The following is a 22,212-nucleotide window of genomic DNA, read 5'->3' as shown; positions in this document are numbered from 1 at the left end:
ATGGCTAAAAATCCTGTACCCTCAGAAAGGGACTCAAGAGCACTAGATAGGTGGGGGAAGAAGGTTTACACCTCAGCTACTCTAGCTATGAGAGCACTAAATTGTCAATTTCACATGCTTAAATACCAGCAATTCCTGATGTCTCAATTAAAACAAAAGATGGGCACGCACCCTCAACAGTCTGAATTCAAGGAAATGCAAGATCTGTTGCATGCAGCTGAACAGGTGGGCAAACATACTTTACAATGTGGTTTTGATGCCTTGGAAGCTTCCTCTAGAGCAGCTGTTACTGGGTCTGTTATACATACGCATGCTTGGTTAAAGGAACAATCTCTGCCTGATCATGTTAAAGCAAAGTTACTGGATGCACCCTTACAGCAGGATGTCTTATTTGGGGTTAAAGCAGAGGAGGTTTTAAAGAAAATGGAGGATAAGGCAAAATCTATGCAGACGGTCAAAGGTTTCTTACAGGTACAGCCCCCACGCTTCAGCAGAAATTGGCCAACAAAAAATTGGTCCTTTCCAGCTTCTGACAGACCACAGAGGGGTAAATACAGGCGCCCAAGGGGCAGAGGACAAGCACAAATCCCTTACAAACCTCGCCAATGGGGCACTGCAACACAGAAGGGAGGAGAAGACGGGTCCCAGACTACTAGAAGGCAAACACAATGACTTAAACCTCAAACTGCCAAGCAAACGTCTCTTGGCAGCTCCCTTGGGAGGAAAATTAGCACTTTTTGCAGACAACTGGCGCATAGTCACAAAGGACAAATGGGTCCTAGACATTATCTCACACGGATAGAGATTCCATTTCCACACCTTGCCAAGGATAAAAGGAATGCCAAACCTGCCACAAAATCAATGGGCAGAGGCACAAAAACAAATTACAGCTCTCATGGACAGGAGAGCCATTCATCTGGTACCTACACAGGAGCAAGTCCAAGGATTTTACTCAAGGCTCTTTCTAGTCCCCAGAAAGGACGGTGCTTGGAGACCCATTCTGGACCTTTCAATTTTAAACACCTTCTTGCAAGTACCCAAATTCAAGATGCTAACACTACTGCAGCTTCTTCCCATGTTGGGCAAGAAAGCTTGGCTAGTAACGTTGGACCTCAAGGAGGCATACCTGCATGTCCCTATCAGACAAAATTGCAGAAGATACCTCCGTTTCTTTGCAGGTTCAACCCATTACCAATTCTCTGCACTGCCCATTGGCTTATCTACTGCGCCCAGGGTCTTCACAAAATGCATGGCACCAGTAATTGCATACTGCAGACAAAGAGGAATTCAAATATACCCATACCTGGATGATTGTCTCATTCAAGCAGAAAGCAAGGACATTCTCTTACAACACCTGGCTTTTGTAAAACATCTTCTAAGTTGCCTAGGGTACACAGTAAACGAAAAGAAATCAAAACTAGTGCCCTTACAAAATGACATCCCTGGTTGCCAGCTTGAATACAACAGCCCAGATGGCTTACCTGAAGCCAGACAAACTACAATTAACTCAATACTTCAGAATAATGGCAACAAAGTCCCAACTCCCTGCAAGAAAAATTCTGTAGGCCTTGGGCTTCATGGCATCTTGCATACTGCTAATACCATTTGCAAAACTGCATATGAGGAAATTACAATGGTACCTAAAAAGCATATGGACTCAACACAGCCACAGTTTGGAAACGATGATACCTCTCATTCCCTGCCTTCAACAGGAGTTTCTATGGGTCGTCACAGGCATGTCACCTCAACAAGGGTCAGCCTTTCACCCTACCCCCAGCCAGGCAAACTATGACAACAGATGCATCGGACTATGCCTGGGGGGCACACATGGCAGGATGGTGCGTTCAAGGCATATGGGCTGCAGATCAAAGGAATCTGCACATCAATCAAAAAGAAATGCTAGCTGTACAAAATGCTCTGACAGCCTTCAAGGACCTCTTACATCCAGGACAGCTTATCATAAGGACAGACAACACCACAGTAATGTGGTACATAAACAAACAAGGGGGTACACACTCCTACCCTCTATGCAAGCAAGCAATGACCTTGTGGAACACAGCACTGGCTTACCAAGTTCAATTACAAGCTCAATTCCTGCCAGGAAAAAAGAACACATTGGCAGACGACCTAAGCAGAAACATCATGGATCCCCACGAGTGGAAACTGGATCCACAAGTACTCGCAATGATAGCTCAAAAATGGGGGCTCCCAGACATAGACCTGTTTGCCAGCCCTCAAAACTATCAGCTAACAAAATTTTGCACAAGGACTTTTCACCATCAAGCTTGGAAAGTGGACGCGCACTCATTCAGTCGGAAAATGCTAACAGTATATGCCTTTCCTCCATTACCCTTTCTCACAAAGGAGCTACTGAAAGTCAGGATGGAGAGACCCCGAATGATACTCATTGCCCCAGACTGGTCACGTCAGCATTGGTACCCACTATTAAGGAATATGGCCCAGTGCCCACCATGGATTCTACCACAAATTTACCCACCTGCTCACACAGTAAGACAATCAGATTCTACGCAGCCAGCTCAAAACCTTAAACTTGGCTGCATGGCAAATCACCTAAGCAACCAGCCAGGTCCTCTCTCACAAGCTGTTATGGATATTATTCTGGAGGCCAGGAGGCCCAACACCAGGAAAGCCTACTCAGACAAATGGAAAAGGTTTTGCGCCTGGAACCAAGCTAAAGGCCAAAAGACCCTTCAGCCTGACGTACCTCAGATTCTGCAATATTTAACTGAGATGTTACACAAAGGGCTTTCTTTTTCATCTGTTAAAATCCACGCCTCAGCTATTTCCACTCACTACAACACTGATCCTCCCTTATTTTCACATCCACTCCTAAGGCAGTTTCTCAGAGGGTCCAAAAATATTAGGCCTCCCAGGAGAGCACCAACACCTACTTGGGACCTCAGCTTTGTTCTGGAAAAACTCACACTACCTCCTTTTGAGCCAGCTTTCTCAGCTGACTTAAAGTTTATATCATGGAAGACTGCCCTGCTGCTAGCAACTACTTCAGCTAGAAGAGTTTTAGAGCTTCAGGCACTAATGGCAGTAGAGCCTTTCCTCATTTTTCATCAAGACAGAGTTTCTCTACGAACTAACCCCTCCTTTATGCCCAAGTTGGTATCCAGTGTGGCTCTAAATCAAACCATCCATTTACCCACCTTCTTTCCAAATCCACAGAACAAAGGAGAAAGACTCCTGCATTCCTTGGACATTCACAGGCAGCTACGTTACTACTTGGATAAAACTAAGGTTTCAGAAAATCTGACCAGCTTTTTGTATCCTATGCTACAGCATCACAAGGAAAGGCTATCTCAAAACAGACTATTTCCAAATGGATAGGACATTGCATACATTTTTGCTACACCCACCATGGAAAACCAGTTCCTGCTACCATAAGGCCCCACTCTACCAGGCAGCAGCTACATCTACAGCCTTCCTCAGGGGGGTGCCAACCAAGGATATTCTGGAAGCTGCAACTTGGAGTTCAGTACACACCTTCAACAAACATTACCACTTACCACTTTACTCTAAGACTAGAGCTGTCTTCGCCACTGCAGTTTTGCAGGGTCTTCTAGCCTCCTCTAACCCTGTTTGACTCCATCTCCCATCCTTAGCTTTGGGATTCTACCCAAGTGTGATGACTGCAGCAGGGTAACACAATGAATATAGTACAGTTTTGTACCTACCATAAATGTAGATGTTCGAGTGTATACCCTGCTGCAGTCCAGGTTACCCTCCCTCCATCCCCTCTGAACTAGCTGAGCCTATCTTTACCACTCTATTCTATACTACCTCTGTGGTGTATTTGGTATTTGCTTGTACCCAAGGGTTTTTTTTTATTTTTTTCCATATAGATATATATATATATATATATATATATATATATATATATATATATATATATTTTTTTTTTTTTTTTTGCCTACTTATTAGGGGCACCTGACATCTGGGGCAAGAAAAACTGAAAAAAATGGAGTCGGATGCCTCTGATATACCCCTGGCGCTCTGACATCAGGGAAGAAGCGACAGCAACCGACGCCGGACCAAGACTTTCGAATTCGGGCCGACTGCGAGACCGCCTGACGGCAGGATAACCCAAGTGTGATGACTGCAGCAGGGTATGCACTCGAATATCTACATTTATGGTAGGTACAAAACTGTACTTTTTGAAGGGAACCTTAATGTTAAGGCCTCCTTTTAAAGAGCCCACTGCTCCATAGGATTTATCCTCAGTCCTACAATCTCGTACTGTATCCTCTTTTGAACCTTCAGCTACTTGTGACTTAAAATTGCTGACATGGAACACTTTGTTTTTATTAGCTATTACTTCCACAAGAAGCGTATCGGAAATTCAAGCCTTGTCCTGCAAGCCCCCCTCCATATAATATTTCAAAAGACCAGCGTTTCCCTTAGGACTAATCCTTCCTTCTTGCCAAGGCTAGTTTCAGAATCTAATATCATCAAACCTTGCATCTACCAGTCTTTTTCCCTATTTTCACCAATAAGAGAGAGTACTGTCTACACTTAGTAGACATTCACAGGCAGTTACACTTTTACCTTCACAGAACAAAAGATATCGGAAAATCTGTCCGACTGTTTATCTTTTCCTCACTCTCTTTAGGTAACAATTTCCATGGTTAGATTAGCTAAATTGCTCAGAGATTGTATCATCTTTATTTGTCTTTCATAGGGGCTTCACCACCACATCCTGTGAAAGCCCATTTAACTAGAGCTGTAGCAACTTCTGCAATTTTTCATGCCAGAGCTTCTTTAGATGACATTTGTGCAGCAGCCACATGGTCATCTCCTCATACTTTTATCACTCATTACAAACTGAATCAGGTCTTTAAGGGACATGCATCATTTGGCTCATTGGTGCTCAGGAATATTCTAACATGAGATCTCCCAAAATTCAGGTAGCTGGTGACTGTTTTCCACAGTCAAGGATTGCATGAAGATTGACAACATCAGATAAAGAAGTTATGTCTTACCATAACGTTCCATCTGTGTTGTCAGTCTTCACTAATCCTCGACATCCCACCCCCCCTTTCCCTCAGCCTGAAACTCTTAGTGGATCAAATTTCTCCAAGACTGGCTTCATAATAGACATATATTTGGTCTAGTTTCTTTATTTACTGTCTGTATGCCACTAATTTAGGCAAACTGGATCTGTGTTAATTTAGAGATGAGCATTATGGGTAGAGCTTAGCTTGAGAGTTTGGAAGGCATGAGCTGAAGTAAATGACCGAGTCTGTCCTGAGCCCACAGTGAAGATCGACAACACAGGTGGAATGTTATGGTAAGACATAACTTAATTTTTTTTGCTAGCTTCCCCCTGCTCTCCTTTTAAATTTCCTTTCTTGACTTTCTCATTGTTTTACTTGCTTCATGTTTTTGGCATTTACTCCCTTTTCCCCCTTTCTTCCCAGGATCCCGCCTGATGGTTGCATTACCAGTGCGCAGTCTGCCCATTCTTTCTGATTAGGTAAGTAGGGCATTTCAAAGCTGGACTAGAGTTTTGTGGGCCATTCTTTCCTAACCAGGAAGCCCTCTTGGCCTATTTGGTTCTCCAGCAGTGGGAGTCAGGTGGTAGAGAGCAGGCTGTATGGAATGGCCTACTCCAGGCCCTCTCCCCTCAGCAAATCCCTAGACCCTGCAACATGCTGCCTAACTTTAGGAGTGTGTGTGTGTACTTCCGCAAATACTACTTTCCGGTTCACTAAGTGCTGCATATTGCTTTGCACTATGTGCTGTGTTAAAGTTCTTGCTCCATGGGTGTAACTATAGTGGTGAGCCAGAGCCGCCTTCTTCCCCCTAGGATTGGTGAGCTGGCAGTTGCCATTCACTGTTTCTGTCCCTGTCTTCTCTTCCCTTCCAGTGCCCATGCTGTTAATCGGCCACTAGTCATCTGAGAAACATTGAGGACTTAATCCATCTGTGCCAAACGGGGAGGAATCCTTTTCCCCATCACTGATATTCCTTTCTCAAGTGCCTGTTATGGTCATAATTGTGATACTCCGTTATGAGACTGTAACTATAAATGTAGAAAGCTATGCATACTAAGTCTGAGGTTGCAGTAACTCAGAGTGTCCTGTTTCTGAGGTACAGAGACCATCGAGGTACTACTTAAGTAGAAGGGTTACAGTGGAGCAACACCTATGCTGAGAAGGGGTGTAGAGACGTCTGCAAAGATAGATTTAAAAATGTAACACGTTTCATAATTTACCTTCATAATGCTTTTATCAAAGTTTACTTTTTACATTTGTAAGACTTAGTGTCATTTCTTGCAGTTGTAATGGAAAGCCACTTTTCTCCCTTAGAACTTTAATCTTCAGCTTCATCACCTGCCTTTTCATACTTTTGTGTTTGTTTCCTGGACCTTTCTTCTTTGCTGTCTCTTGACTTTCTTCATATTTATTCTGTTTCATGTCTATGCAGTTCAGCATTCTCATCTGTAGTATCCCTCAGACTCCTGTCGTCTAATTTGCTGTTTAGTCCTATACCTGGGCTTTGGTGTATTAGCCTATTCTCCCCCCATCTGAATTGAATAGTACTGTAATGCTGTCATTAGTTGCTTAAAAGTGTTATGACTTGTATGTCTTTGACTTGCTGTGATTTGTGCAGTACTACATATTATAGCCAGATTTTTTTATCTAGCATTTTCTTGGGCACGTTTGCAGTTGTGTATCGCCTTGAAGATGGCACACCTTACATTTAAAATTTAACATATGTACTTTATTAGTAAATCCATAATGGAAGTAAATGTCTGCTCTTCTAATGTTTCGCTTGTGTATGTAAATTATTAGCAGTGCCTACACTGACCTCATTTTGTGCATGTGGTCATAAAGAAAAACTGACTAGCCAGTGAAATAATTAAAACAAAAAAGCACCATACTATTCGTTTCTCCCCAAACCACTTCTAGTTTTAACATTAGGAATTAATTGTAGTTTTGTACCTGTTTGGTTAACACCTTGAAGTATATAGCAAATTATTACATTTTTAGAGGGAGGCAGACAGTCAAAAACATTCTGAATTTTTTTTCACCAGTTGGCATATTGGGTACGAGTCAGTACTGATGCAAGTATCTTCTCTTTTACAGGAAAAGAAGACACTCTGTGCCAAATTTGTGGAACTAAGTTTGCTCGGCGAAATGGCTTGCTGGATCATATTCAGTTTGTACATTACAAGCACAGACCATTCAAATGTCAGTTTTGTCCCCAGGGATACTGCCGACCATCAGAATTGAGAAGACATATTCAGAAAAGTCATGGAGGTACTAATATTATGTTTTACCCAAGCACAGGCATATTTTATATGGAGGTATTTCACACATTCTTTATAAATACTTTAAAAGGTGTTTCTTCAGCGGCAGAAGAAAAGTTTTGTAGGGAAAAATCGTAGAGCAGCTGATGGCCTTCAACTATTGTTGAAGGCTTATTATGTCACATTGCAAATTTCTTACAAGAGTATTGTGCCTATTCAGTTACTTAAAATTTTTTTTAAGTTAATAAAAAATAATGCTAGTCCCAGGAGTCTTGAAGGCCCCCAAACAGTTTTCAGATACTTTGTTCATAGTTTTCTGTAAATCTTTTATCTAGGAATACCCACTGAAATTCCAAGGACTGTAATTGTGATCCTCAGAAATACTGGGCTTAAAATACGAAATGGGGGACCCAGTACCAAGTCTGAGGTTGCAGTACTTTGGAATATTTCCCTTTCTATAATAAGGTGTTAGTACTTCGTGAATTAGTGTATGTACGTAGCAGGAGTTTAGGGAGTGCACGCGTGCGAACATGGGGGAGGGGGTCCCTGCAAAAGTACTTTGAAGGTGTAATAGTGGATTCCAGAATTTTCTGAGTCTCATTTGAATTTCAGATGGTGTCTTGCACTTCTAGTGAAATCCATTGCACTGTGCTGTGTCACCTGCTGACTTTTTCCCCAGTGTATTATACATTAAAAAGTTGACCGGTGCATTTACAAGTGCTAGGTACAAACCTGTCAACTGGTGTGATTTAAGCATAGCGCTATAATTTTGGCCCACTGATTTAGCCTTCCTTGTCCTACATTTATGATCCTCATAGCGCTGGATTTGTTTCTGGGGGCTTGCTTAATTAAATACATAAATGGTCCCTATAGAAAGATTAAGAGCACTAACTATAAAAGGTCTACTGTATAAAGACCATTTGTTGTGAAAAACAGGAAAGTGCACCTCCTCTGACCACCTGCTATAATTTTTAAACACTAAACCCTAGCGCTTTGATTTTTCTTTTTAATGCTTGTAGGTTGAGAGCTATGGCTAGCTGTAAAAACATTGCCTGGTAGATGTTCTTCGTGTTTCACTGTTGCGGTCATTACATTTGGGTAATCTGCTGGCAAGCTGCCCTCAGTCGGCCTGAATTCCAAAGTCTTGGGTCCTGCATCGGTTGCTGTCTCCTCTTCCATAACGTCAGGTCATCAGGGGTATAAAACATGCAGCCGACGCCATTTTCATTAGTCTTTCTTGCCACGCGGTGCCCAAAGCAGAAGCATTTCGTAAGTGCCGGTCGGCCGACTACTGAAATATTCGAGTTTGAGTTTCAGAACCAAAGTCTTCACTAAAGCCAAGTACCCCGTTGGGAAACTTTTTTCTTGCTTTTTACCAGTGTCAGAAAAAATTAATAATTGTAGTACTTGTGGGAAATACCTCATAAGGATTTCCATTTATACTGTATTCCTTGCCTAGGCTCTGATCACAACATGCCTGGCTGTCGGTTTTGTGCTAGAATTAACCAACGCACTATTAAGTGTTGGTATATTTTTGCATCAAAGTATTTTGGAAACAGATGTAACTACCTAGAAATGTTGTCTGATAGCAATCTGACTACCGGAGTACATAAAAAACGCAAAGAAAAGGACAGAGAAATGCAGTCAAGATCCAAAACCGACGACGAAGCTTCTCCTAAGCCAGTCGCTGGTTCGCCGGTACTCAGTGAGGCGCTTTTGCAGCCCCTGATACCCACTACCTTCGAGTCGCAAGCCTCTACCGACACCCATGTGGAGTCTGGCATGCCGCAAGATACTCTAGGTATTGGACCGACGGATGTATCTCCCTTGGATGGGTCCGGAGCCGCTGAGCAGGCACCGGCTTCTGAGGGTGTATTCAGACCTCAACATTTGTATATCAAACCGACAGCTGTAAAACCAATGACAAAAGCAATTTCTAAAACTAAAAACTGATGCATGAGCCACATGCACAGTCCTCTATGCCTAAAAAACAGATGATCAAAATGGCTGAAGACCTTATTACCTTGATCAGGGCTACCCATCCCCCTCCTGGTAAGAGGCCTAGGCAAGACACTGATTATTAATCTTCAGATCAGGTTTCTATTTCTTCTGATTCCTCTTCTGATTAGGAATTATCTATACCTCCCTATGAGGATTCTGATGCTGAGGAGCCTATTCCATCTGCATCTCCTCCTGAGGATTATTCATTTGGAGAAACCTTGCATACTTTGAGGGAACATTTTCACTGGGAGAGTCAAGACTTCTCAGAATCAAAAAAGAGGCTCAGGGATTTCCTTCTCCCTCAGCACAGGCCTTTAGCCATTCCCCCTGTTTTAGACATTGTGGATGATGTTTTTTTGGAGTCAAGCTTGTCCCCCCTGAATCCTTACCTCCAGCTCCCAGTAAGCTTGACAGATATTACAGGGTCCTACAAAAACAGGAATGCAGGCAAGAGGGCTTGAGGCACGCACACAGTAGTAGTTTCCAAAGTTTATTCTTCAGACTTTGCTTCAAACAAACAATAAAAACAATAAAAAACAGTAACCATAAAGCGCTTTTCGTCTCACCCCTTAGTGAGACTTCATCAGACAGTTGCAACAAGAATGTTTCAAACAGTATATACAAGTTGATACCACATCAACTTCCTCCAAGCAAATGGCAAACCCGCCCCCAAGGTAAGCAGGAAAGAACAATTAACCCATTGTATGCTTCTTTAAAAATCCAGCTTCTTGTAAAACAAGTATGTATGCAGTAAATATATTTGTATATGTGTAAATATAAATATAGCTCTCAATTCAGTTCGAAAACACTCTTAAAAGACTTTTTAAAAGTATATTCAGAAATATTTAAAAACCTTGCTAACATTAAAACGAATAGTTAAGGTAAAAGTAAAAAGTGAGAAGTCAAGAATGAAGTGTAAAATTGAAAAGAGTATAAAATAAAATACTTTACCACTGTGTGAAAAAGTATTAAAATCTTAAATAACTTTAAATTTTTTTGTGTCTTTCGGCTTTTCCCGGTTAGGGGTCGCCACAGCGGAACTCCGGTCCACTAATGATTGGCAGTTGATTTTTACGTACCGGTTTGCCAGGCCTGACGCACAACCTTCAACGAAGGTATGCCCATTCACGTATGTCTCCACGCAGAAGACGCTCTAGCTGAGAATCAAACCAGACAGCATCTAGTTAATAATCATAGTTCTAAAAAGTAGGATGAAGCAACATATATAACAAAACACTTACATTAGCCCCATGTTGTCTGAATTTAAAACCATCAAGCTAAAAAGCTATAAAGACTGGAGCAGAGAAATCCATCCTGTAAAGGATGTCTGGTGAATATGATAAAAGATGAAATAAGAGTGTACACATTCACATAAACAACTCTAAATGCAAACACATTCATGTGTAGATAACTAAGTGAATGTGAATAACCATGTATATGTATAAACATGTATATACCTAACTGAACAAATAAGTACATTTTTGACTATTTAGATAAATATTTAACATACCCTGTTTAAGCAAAAATATGAAACCTTTCTTGCAGGCTGAAGTGAATAATGTATATATTCACCTCATTAAACTCTTTAGTTTAAGGATGCAAGATATGGAATAAACTTCATTCAGTCCTGGCAGGTAGCAGGTCCTAGTACGAAGTTGCTATATTCGTTCCAGTTTTTCTAGGAATAATGAACTAGGGCCAACCCTTCCATCACTCGTAACCTGGTCAAACACTATAAATTTAAAAGAGTGTAATGGGAAAGCACTCGCATGTCTAGCCAGAGCATTTTCCTGCTTTGATGTTCTAATGCTGTAAAGGTGTTCATAAACCCTTTCTTTTAGTTTCCTGTCTGACTTCCCAATATAAAAAGCTGGGCAGGCTTGACATTGTGCCAAATAGACTATACTTTTAGTATTACAGTCAAATTTTCCCTTTGACGCATAGGGCACTTCTCTGATCGAGAAGTTGACCCATATCTCCATGAAGGGGCATTGGGGGCACATGCTGCTCTTTATCATCCCTTTCCTCCTGCTTCCAAAATTGTCTTCCTTCCTAGTTTGTAATAAGCTTTTTAATTGAATACCATTGTGCCATTAAAACCTGCGCTTAGGAATAGAAGGAATACAATCAGCAAGCTTACTTGAGTGTTGCTTCATCCATGTAATGTATTCACATTCATAGCTACTAGTTTTCTCATATACAATCTCATAGTAAAAAGAAGTACTGCGCCTTTAATTATAATGAAGGAAATTATACCTCTTTGCTAGCTGGCCTCCTTTTGGTTTGCAACAAGGGCGTGTCACAGATGAATGTCTGTGATGCCTTATAAATACAAAAGCTGAACAGTCCTTTTTATATGATCTGAGGAAGGCATATTTGCCGAAAGCGCTTATCGGAAGACTGAGGACTGTTTGTTTTATGTCATTTTCTTTTTATTAAAGTTTTGATTTTATTATCAAGTTTTACTGCCATGGTGGACAACAGGGGGTTTTAGTAAGGTTTTTACTCAAGGCACTTCTTGGTACCCAGAAAGGACAAGGCCTGGGGGCCAATACTGGATTTATTGATTTTGAACACATACCTGGACATTCCAAAATTCAAACTGCTGACTTTGCAGCAGCTTCTGCCCATGCTGGGCAGGATTGCTTGGCTGGTGACTTTAGACCTAAAAGAGGCATACCTGCATGTCCCAGTAAGACAATCGTGCAGAAGATACCTCAGATTCAAGGCTGGCTTAGTGCATTACCAATTCTCTGCACTGCCCTTTGGCTTATCTACTGCACCCACGGTCTTTACAAAGTGCCTGGCACCAGTAATTGCATTTTGCAGACAAAGTAGTATACAAATATATCCTTATTTGGACGACTGTCTCATTCAAGCAGAGAACAAGGACATTCTTCTTCGACTCCTGGCGTGTGTGAAAAGACTTCTAACATGCCTAGGTCACACAATAAACGACAAGAAATCACAACTGGTACCCTCTCAGAAGATAACATTCTTGGGTGTAAGCTTGAATACAACTGCCCAGATGGCTTACCTCACGCCAGACAAACAAAGGCAACTGACTACTTACTTCAAATTGATGGCAACAAAAACCCAGTCTTCTGTAAGACGAATTCTGCAGGCTCTGTGCTTCATGGCATCCTGCATAGTACTGATTCCATATGCAAGACTGCATATGAGGAAACTTCAATGGTACCTAAAAAGTTTATGGAGTCAGCATTCTCACAGTCTGGAAACAATGACTCCTCTCATTCCCTTCCTGCAACAGGAGTTTCTGTGGTGGGCAAAGGTATGTCTCCAAAACATGGGATGGCCATTCACACTATCCCCTTCTAGCCAAACCATGACAATAGACGCATCAGATTATGCCTGGGGGGGCCCACATGGCAGGAAGATGCATTCAGGGTATATGGTCACCAAAACAAATGCATCTGCATATCAACCAGAAAGAGATGCTAGCTGTTCAAAATGCCTTAACAGCCTTCAAGGACATACTTCATCCAGGACAACTACTGATAAAAATGGACAACACCACAGTCATGTGGTATATAAACAAGCAAGGGGGCACACACTCATACCCCCTCTGCAGGTTAGCCATGACACTGTGGAACACAGCTTTGACCTACCAAATACATCTTCAAGCTCAATTCCTGCCAGGAAAACAAAACACCCTGGCAGATGATTTAAACAGAAACCTTATGGACCCTCACGAGTGGAAACTAAATACGCAAGTCTTCAGCATGATAACAGAGAAATGGGGAAGCTCAGACATAGATCTGTTTGCCTCTCCTCAAAATTGCTAATTGAAAAGATTCTGCACAAGGACTTATCACTGACAAGCATGGAAAGTGGACACCCTATCCTTCATTTGGAAAGACCTATCAGTTTACGCCTTTTCTCCTCTGCCTCTTCTCACCAAGGTCCTCCTAAAAGTCAGACAAGAGAAACCAAAGATGATGCTAATTGCGCCGGACTGGCCCCACTAATACTGCTACCCAATCCTAAGGAACTTGTCTCTATACCCAGCTTGGACCTTGCTTCAAAGACCACAACTACTGTCCCAACAAAACAATCCGATCCTGCACAATCAACTACAAACTCTGAACCTGGCAGCATGGCTGATCATGTAGTCATACAAACAACACCTCTCAGTAAAGCTGTGATGGATGTCATTTTGGAAGCCAGAAGGCCTAGTACTAGAAAATCTTATGCTGATAAATGGAAGAGATTCTGTGCTTGGAATCAAGCACAAGGAACTGATACTGCAGAACCAAATATTCCTCAGATATTGCAATACTTAACTGAGATGCTTGACAAAGGCATATCTTTCTCATCAGTTAAAATCCATGCTTCTGCCATTTCGGCTCATTACAATACAGAGCCACCAGTCTTTTCTCATCCTTTACTAAAGCAGTATCTTAGAGGAGCCAAAAATGTAAGGCCTCCTAGAAGATCACCATTGCCTGCATGGGACCTCAGTTATGTATTGGAAAAGCTCACCCTGCCTCCATTTGAACCAGCTGCTACCACTGATATAAAGTTCTTATGTAAAACAGCTCTGCTTCTAGCAATTACTTCAGTAAGAAGAGTTTCAGAGATACATGCCCTCATGGCTATAGAGCCTTTTATCATATTTTACCCAGACAGGGTATCTCTGAGGACAAATCCTACTTTTATGCCTAAGGTGGTTTCCAGTGTGGCTCTTAACCAAACAATTCATCTGCCAACCTTTTAAACAAATCCACAGAACAAGGGGGAGAGAATTCTGCATTCCTTGGACGTACACAGACAACTAAGATTCTACTTAAGCAGGACTAAAGCTCTAAGAAAAACTGAGCAATTACTACTGACATATGCTGCAGGATCAGAGGGCAAGGCTATTTCAGAGCAGACATTTTCAAAGTGGTTGCATTCCTTGGACGTACACAGACAACTAAGATTCTACTTAAGCAGGACTAAAGCTCTAAGAAAAACTGAGCAATTACTACTGACATATGCTGCAGGATCAGAGGGCAAGGCTATTTCAGAGCAGACATTTTCAAAGTGGATAAGCCACTGCATCCATTTCTGCTACTTACACCATGGTAAACCTGTGCCCAAGGGCATTAGGTCTCATTCCACCAGAGGTGCAGCTACCTCAGCAGCCTTTCTAAGGGGAGTACCAACCAAAGACATTATAGAGGCTGCTACTTGGAGTTCTGTTCACACCTTTACAAAGCATTATCATTTGCCTCTTTACTCTAAATCCAGAGCAAGTTTTGCCACTGCAGATGTTCATAGTGTTACACTGCTGCAGTCATTACACTTGGGTTATCCTGCCGTCAGTCGGCCAGAGTTCCAAAGTCTTGGTCCGGCGTCGGTTGCTGTCGCTTCCTCTTTGACATCAGTGCGACAGGGGTATATAAGATGCAGCCGACGCCATTTTCTTCAGTCTTTCTTGCCACACGGTGCCTGAAGCAGAAGCAGTTCGCAAGTGCCGGTTGGCCAACTCCTAAGATTTTCATTCCGAATCCAGAACCGAAGTCTTCTAACAAAGCTAAGTACCCTGCTGGGGAAACTTTTTCTTGCCTCAGACCGATGTCAGTAAAAGTTAATAAGTGTATTTCTTGTGTGAAGCAAATACCTCATAAGTATTTCCACTCCTATTGTATTCCATGCCTAGGCCCTGACCACGACGTCACTGATTGTCGGTTTTGTGCTAGGTTTAACAAGCACACTATTAAATGTCGGTTTGATTTTGCCCGACATTATTTTGGTAGAAAATTCAGTTACACCATGCCCGTCAGAAATTCTGACTACCGCAATGCATAAAAAGTGCAAGGACAAGGACAGGCATCCGAGGCCCAAAACTGATGACGAGGCCTCTTCTAAGCCGGTCGCCGGTTGTCTGGTTTTCAGCGAGGTGCCTACACAAGCCCCTGACGACCGCTTCCACAGAACCACAGACCGCATCAGACTCCCACGTGGAGCTGGCTGGGCCTTCGGACGCACTAGGTCTTCAGCTTACCGATCCTATACCTACAGAGGGAATCGAAGTAGCTGAGCAATCCACAGTTACAGAGGGTGTTTTCACACCTACCCAGTTTACCATTAAGCCCTCTGTTAAGTTTAAGCCCCCCTTAAAAGCAAAGAAACAGCAGCTCTCTCCAGGACAGGCTTCCATGCCTAAGAAACAAATACTAAAAATGGCCGAGGACCTAATCACCCTGATCAGGGGGTCCCATCCCCCTCCTGATTAAAGGCCCAGACAGGATGCAGACTATGAATCTTCTGACCAGGTCTCCATTTCCTCACTCTTCCTCGGACCTAGGATATTCTTTATCCCCTTATGAGGATTCTGATGCTGAGGAATCAATTCCATCAGCCTCTCCGCCTGAGGATTACTCCTTTGGGGAAACCTTACATACCATGAGGGAGGGAGCATTTCCATTGGGAAGGTCAGGATTACTCAGAATCCAAGAAAAGGCTCAGAGACTTCCTTTTATTGCCTCAACACAGACCCCTTGCTATCCCGCCAGTCTTAGACGTTGTGGATGTCGTGTACACTGAATCCAGTTTGAACCCTGACTCCTTACCCTCAGCCCCAGTTAAACCTGATAGATATTGCAGAGTCCCTGACTCTCACAAATTTCAGTACAAAAGCCGTGTTGCTGACCTTGAAACTGTTTCTCAAGGACCCAAAGGGATTAAGGCCTCGTCAGCAAAAAAACCCAGTTCCCTCTGACAGAGACTCCAGAGCTTTAGGCAGATGGGGAAAGAAGGTTTATATGTCTGCAACTTTAGCAATGAGAGCCTTGAATTGCCAGTTTCACATGCTAAAATATCAGCAATTTTTGATGTCTCAGTTGAAACAAAAGATGCTTCCAGATTCAGATCCTCCTAACTTAAAAGAAATGCAGGATTTATTGCATGCTGCTGAACAAGTGGGAAAACATGCTTTGCAATGTGGGTTTGATTCCTTGAGGCCTCCTGTAGAGCAGCAGTTACAGGCTCTGTCATTAGAAGGCATGCTTGGTTAAAAGAACATACGTTATCAGATCATGTTAAGTTCAAATTATTGGATGCACCTTTGCAGCGGGATGTACTGTTTGGAGTTAAGGCAGAGGAGGTATTAAAGAAGATGGAGGATAAGGCAAAATCTATGCAAACGGTGAAAGATTTCTTACAGGTTCAGCCTCCTCATTTTAGCAGAAATTGGCCAAGAAAGAATTGGTCCTTTCCTGTCACAGACAGACCTCAAAGGGGCAGATACAGATGTCCAAGAGGTCGAGGTCAGACACAAGGCCCTTACAGGCCTCGACAATGGGGCACACCAAGCCAGAAAGAAGGCGAAGACAGGCCTCAACCTTATAAAAAAACAGACTCAATGACTTTCCACTACAGCTGCCAAACATTTCTCTCTTGGCAGCCCCCTTAGGAGGAAAACTGGCACTTTTCTATCACAACTGGCATTGCATCACCAAAGACAAATGGGCTCTCATCATTGTATCTCAAGGTTACAGGTTCCATTTTCACTCCCTGCCAAGGCTGAAAGGAATGCCAAATCTGCCACCAAATCAATGGGCAGAGGCTCAAAAACAAATTACAGCACTTATGGACATGAGAGCTATTCAAAAGGTACCACCACAGGAACAAGGACAAGGATTTTACTCAAGACTCTTTCTGGTTCCCAGAAAGGACAAAGCCTGGAGACCCATTCTAGACCTTTCTACACTAAACACTTACCTGGATGCACCAAAATTCAAAATGTTCTCACTACAGCAGCTTCTTCCCATGCTGGGCAGGAAAGCTTGGCTCGTGACGTTGGACCTCAAAGAGGCATACCTGCATGTCACTATCAGACAAAACTGCAGAAGATACCTCAGATTTCTAGCTGGTTCAATGCACTATCAATTCTCTGCACTGCCTTTTGTCTTATCTACTGCGCCCAGGGTCTTCACAAAGTGCCTGGCACCAGTAATTGCGTTTTGCAGGCAAAAAGGAATTCAAATTTATCCATACCTGGACGACTGCCTGATTCAAGAAGAGAGCAAGGACATTCTACTAATGCATCTGGTGTAAGTAAAAAAAGTTATTAAGTTGCCTGAGGTACACAGTAAACGAAAAGATGTCAAAACTAGTGCTCTCACAGCAAATAATATTCCTGGGTGCCAGCTTGAACACAACGGCCCAGATGGCTTATCTCATGCCAGACAAGCAAGGACAACTGACTCAATATTTTCAATTAATGGCAACAAAGACCCAACTCCCTGCAAGAAAAATTCTGCAGGCCTTGGGTTACATGGCATCTTGCATACTACTAATTCCGTATGCCAGACTGCATATGAGGAAACTACAGTGGTACCTAAAGAGAGTATGGTCTCAACACTGTCAGAGTTTGGAAACGGTTATACCACTAATTTCTTGCCTACAACAGGAGTTTCGATAGTGGGCATAAGCTTGTCACCTCAACAAGTGGACAGCCTTTCACTCAACCCACAGCCAGGCAGACACTGACAACAGATGCATCGGATTACACTTGGGGAGCACACATGGCAGGAAAATGTATCCAGGGTGAGTAGCTCACAGAGCAAAGACATCTCCACATCAATCAAAAAGAGATGCTAGCTGTACAAAATGCTATTATAGCTTTCAAGGACCTACTGCATCCAGGACAATTACTACTAAAGACAGACAACACCACAGTTATGTGGTACATAAGCAAGGGGGCACACACTCCTACCCCGTCTGCAGACAAGCCATGACCTTATGGAACACAGCTCTAAACTACCAAGTTCATCTGCAAGCACAATTCCTGCCAGGAGAGAAAAACACGCTGGCAGACGACCTAAGCAGAAACAGTATGGACCCACACGAATGGGAACTGAATCCACAAATATTCAAAATGATAACACAAAAATGGTGGAGCCCGGACATAGATCTGTTTGCTTCCCCAAAGAACTGCCAATTACAGAAATTCTGCACAAAGAGCTACCATCCACAAGCATGGAAAGTGGATGCCCTCTCATTCAGCTGGAAAAAACTACAAGTATACGCTTTCCCTCCTTTACCTCTCCTCCCAAAGGTACTCATAAAAGCCAGGCAGGAAAAGCCAAAAATGATACTGATTGCACCAGACTGGCCACGCCAGCACTGGTACCCAGTCTTAAAGAACTTGGCACAAGAACCACCCTGGATTTTGCCTCAAATCCCAGAGTTGCTGACACAGCACAACAATCAGATACGTCACATCTAGCTAAAGACCTTAAACCTAGCTGCATGGAAAGTTCTCTAGTCAAGCAAGCAATGCATCTCTCCAAAGCTGGTATGGATGTCATTCTGGAGGCCAGAAGGCCTAGCACCAGGAAAGCATACTCGGATAAATGGAAGAGATTCTGTGCCTGGAACCAGGCGCACAGCCTTGACCCTCTTGTCCCAAACATTTCTCAGATACTGCAATATTTAACTGAGATGCTGGACAAGGGCCTCTCCTTTTCATCCATCAAGATCCACGCCTTAGCTATCCCTGCTCATTACAACACGGATCCACCAATTTTTTCTAATCCTTTGCTCAAACAATACCTCAGAGGGGCTAAAAACATAAGACTGCCCCATAGAGCCCCTACACCAACTTGGGACCTCAACTTTGTTTTGGAAAAATTAACTTTACCTCCTTTTGAGCCAGCTAACACCGCAGAAATAAAATACATCTCTTGGAAAACTGCTCTGCTACTGGCAATTACATTAGCACGAAGTTTCAGAATTACAGGCACTAATGGCAGTGGAACCTTTCCTCATCTTCCACCAGGACAGGGTGTCTTTAAAAACTAACCCTACGTTTATGCCAAAGGTGGTATCAAGTGTGGCTCTAAAAACTATTCACTTGCCAACTTTTTATCCAAAACCACAGAACAAAGGGGAGAAACTTCTACATTCTTTGGATATTCACAGACAGTTACGCTTCTACTTGGACAAAACCAAAGCTTTCAGAAAATCTGTGCAATTATTGGTAGCATACGCTGCAGGAGCACAGGGAAAAGCCATTTCAAAGCAGACTATTTCAAACTGGATAGGACACTGTATACGTTTCTGCTATACCCACCATGGGAAACCTGTACCTAGCAGTATTAGATCTCACTCCACCAGGGCAACAGCCACTTCATCTGCCTACCTCAGAGGAGTACCTACCAAGGATATTTTGGAAGCAGCAACATGGAGTTCTGTGCATACCTTCACCAAACATTACCATCTGCCTTTGTACTCCAAGTCAGGAGCTGGCTTTGCCACTGCTGTACTGCAGGGCTTTATAGCCACCCCTAATGCCTTATAGATACAGCCTCCCTACCTCAGCTTTGGGATCCCACCCAAGTGTAATGACTGCAGCAGTGTAACACGATGAACATAGTACAGTTTTGTACCTACCATAAATGTAGATGTTCGAGTGTTGACACTGCTGCAGTCCAGGTTACCCTCCCTCCTTCCCCTCTTACTTTGTGATACTTACTTAGGGGCATCTAACCTTTTTACTTATGGGGGTATTTACTGGTAACTAAAAATGGTTGTATGCTTTTCTTTTGTATTGTTTGCTAGCAATTTGAATTGCCTACCTATTTGGGGGCACCTGACATCTGGGGCAAGAAAAACTGAAGAAAATGGCGTTGGCTGCATCTTATATACCCCTGTCGCACACGTCAGGGAGGAGGCGACAGCAACCGATGCCGGACCAAGACTTTGGAACTCTGGCCGACTGCGGGACCGCCTGACGGCAGGATAACCCAAGTGTAATGACTGCAGCAGTGTCAACACTCGAACATCTACATTTATGGTAGGTACAAAACTGTATTTTCTGTAGGGTCTTATAGCCGCTCTAATGCTGTTTAACTCCAGCCCCTCAACCATAACTTTGGGATTCTAACCGTTGCAGTCCAGGTTACCCTTCCACCATCCCCCTGTCATTCTGGAGTTTATCTTTCCTTCTCTATCTTCTACAACCTATGTGGTGTATTTGCTTGTAGATGAAGGTAAAGTTTATATTGATGCATGTGTAAATATATAAATATATATATATATATATATATATATATATATATATATATATATATATATACATTTGCTAACTTTTTGGGGGCACCTGACATCGAGGGCAAGAAAAACTAAAGAAAATGGCGTCTGCTGCATGTTTTATACCCCTGACGTCATGGAAGAGGAGACCGCAACCGACGCAGGACCCAAGACTTTGGAATTCAGGCCGACTGAGGGCAACCTGCCAGCAGATTACCCAAATGTAATGACTGCAGCAGTGAATACACTCAAACATCTACATTTATGGTAAGTGTACACAACTGTACTTTTTGACTTAACCAGCCAGGAGGAATTTGCAGGGACAAAGGAAGTAATTGTCCTTTGGAATAGGATAGGAGATCTAGAGATAAATTTAAGTGGCTCACAGCTGTTCAAAATCTTTTATTTTTGATAAGTTTGCAAAGGGTAGGGGAAAATTGTCTTAAGTTGAAGATGTAACATGGAATCGAATGTGTTATGTAAAGGGGTTAAATACTTTGCCCTGTGTCATGTGAGGGTGAAAGCCCACCACAGTTTTTTTTTTTCCAGATGTCATTTTGAATTTTTTAAACAGAATTTGTACTAGTGTCTTTCATTGTTGCACTTTGTCCATTATGTTGACCATGCTTTTTACAGTAAAACATTGCTGAAGCGTTCAGAATGTCAGTACTTCTGTGCAGAAGTGTCCTTAAGAAAAGTGAAGTTGATTATATCATACTGCTGCCATGGCTCTTGCTGTAGGAACAACATATTTCAGTATAATTTAAATATCTATACACAGTGTAAGTAGTAGTTCATGAACTTCTAACTGAAATAAAGCAGTGGTGTCTGAGTAAACAGTGTAGTTAAGCAGATTATAGAAATAAATAAATTCTAGGAGGGAAATCAAGAGAAGCAAATACTTTTTTGATACATAACTGAAAGAGGGGTGGCTGCACAAAGCTGGGAGAGAGATCACAGAAGACTTATGGGGGAGCAGTGGTACTGAATAAACAGCTTGCTTCAGTTTTCACAAAGAAAAGGGGTATGCCGCCATGGGAGGGGGAAGACCAGAATGATGGTAGCGGTGGACAGTTACTAGATTGAGAAAGGACTTTCATAAACAAATATCCACTGTTAGGGAGATTAAAGCACAGTAACCAGCTGGGTGGCTTATGACAGTCCTAAAAGATCTGTGTTTTGGCAGTCCTCGATGAAGAGCTTCAACAGATCACTGTCTAGTGCAGAAGTGCCAGAGAACTGGAAGACAGCAATTGTGGTACCCTTGTAGAAGGGGGAACAGGAAAAATCTGTGGAACTACAGGCTTGTTAGCTTACTAACAGTGGCAGGGACATCAACAGAGATAGCCCTGAGAGAAGTTTAGAAGCATTTCTCAAGAACAGCAATCTCTAGAACAGGAGCCAGCATGGGTTTGTGGAAGCTGTCAGTCAAACCGGATACAGTTTTTGACTAGGTTACAAGTGAACTTAACAGGAGGGTACCAGTACACACAGTGTGTGTAGACTTCTGCAAGGTCTTGCATTTGTGTCACTGGAGGCTGTTAGAATAGCTGGATGGTGGAGGAGGTAGGACCACGACAGGAGTTGAATAGCTGTATGCTTGATTGGTAAGATGCAAAGATTGTGGAGGGTGAGACAATGTTAGGAATGGAGAAAATGAGTAGTAAAATGCTGCAGGAGTTTCTCCTAGTCCAGTATTCTTCAGGGTATTTGTGTCAGGATATCCGAATGGGTAGTTGTAAATCTTGTCCTCTCTGCTTATGATGCAAGGGTAGGTGCAACACTGGAGAATGGAGTAGAAAGTCTGATTAATGTTTTGTAACGGCTGAACAGGTGTACACAAAAGTGATGGTTAAGATTCATTGCAATGTATGGCGGCACTTGGG

At 42.6% G+C, this 22,212-nt stretch overlaps 1 protein-coding gene across 2 annotated transcripts in view; it reads left to right on the top strand.

The window, feature by feature from the left end:
• The window catches only part of LOC122790475 (zinc finger protein 521-like), a 3,214,752-nt gene that overhangs the window by 2,092,315 nt on the left and 1,100,225 nt on the right, over window positions 1-22,212 (top strand). For both annotated transcript variants that reach the window (XM_044058016.1, XM_044058015.1), the window contains exon 21: window positions 7,119-7,292. In XM_044058016.1, the coding sequence (XP_043913951.1) occupies window positions 7,119-7,292 (174 nt within the window). The remainder of the gene's footprint in view (window positions 1-7,118; window positions 7,293-22,212) is intronic.

This window comes from Protopterus annectens, chromosome 16.part0 (assembly GCF_019279795.1).
Source record: "Protopterus annectens isolate FY-2018-M chromosome 16.part0, PAN1.0, whole genome shotgun sequence".
Classification (NCBI taxonomy): Eukaryota; Metazoa; Chordata; order Ceratodontiformes; family Protopteridae; genus Protopterus; species Protopterus annectens.
This window is presented reverse-complemented; position numbering and strand designations above follow the sequence as displayed.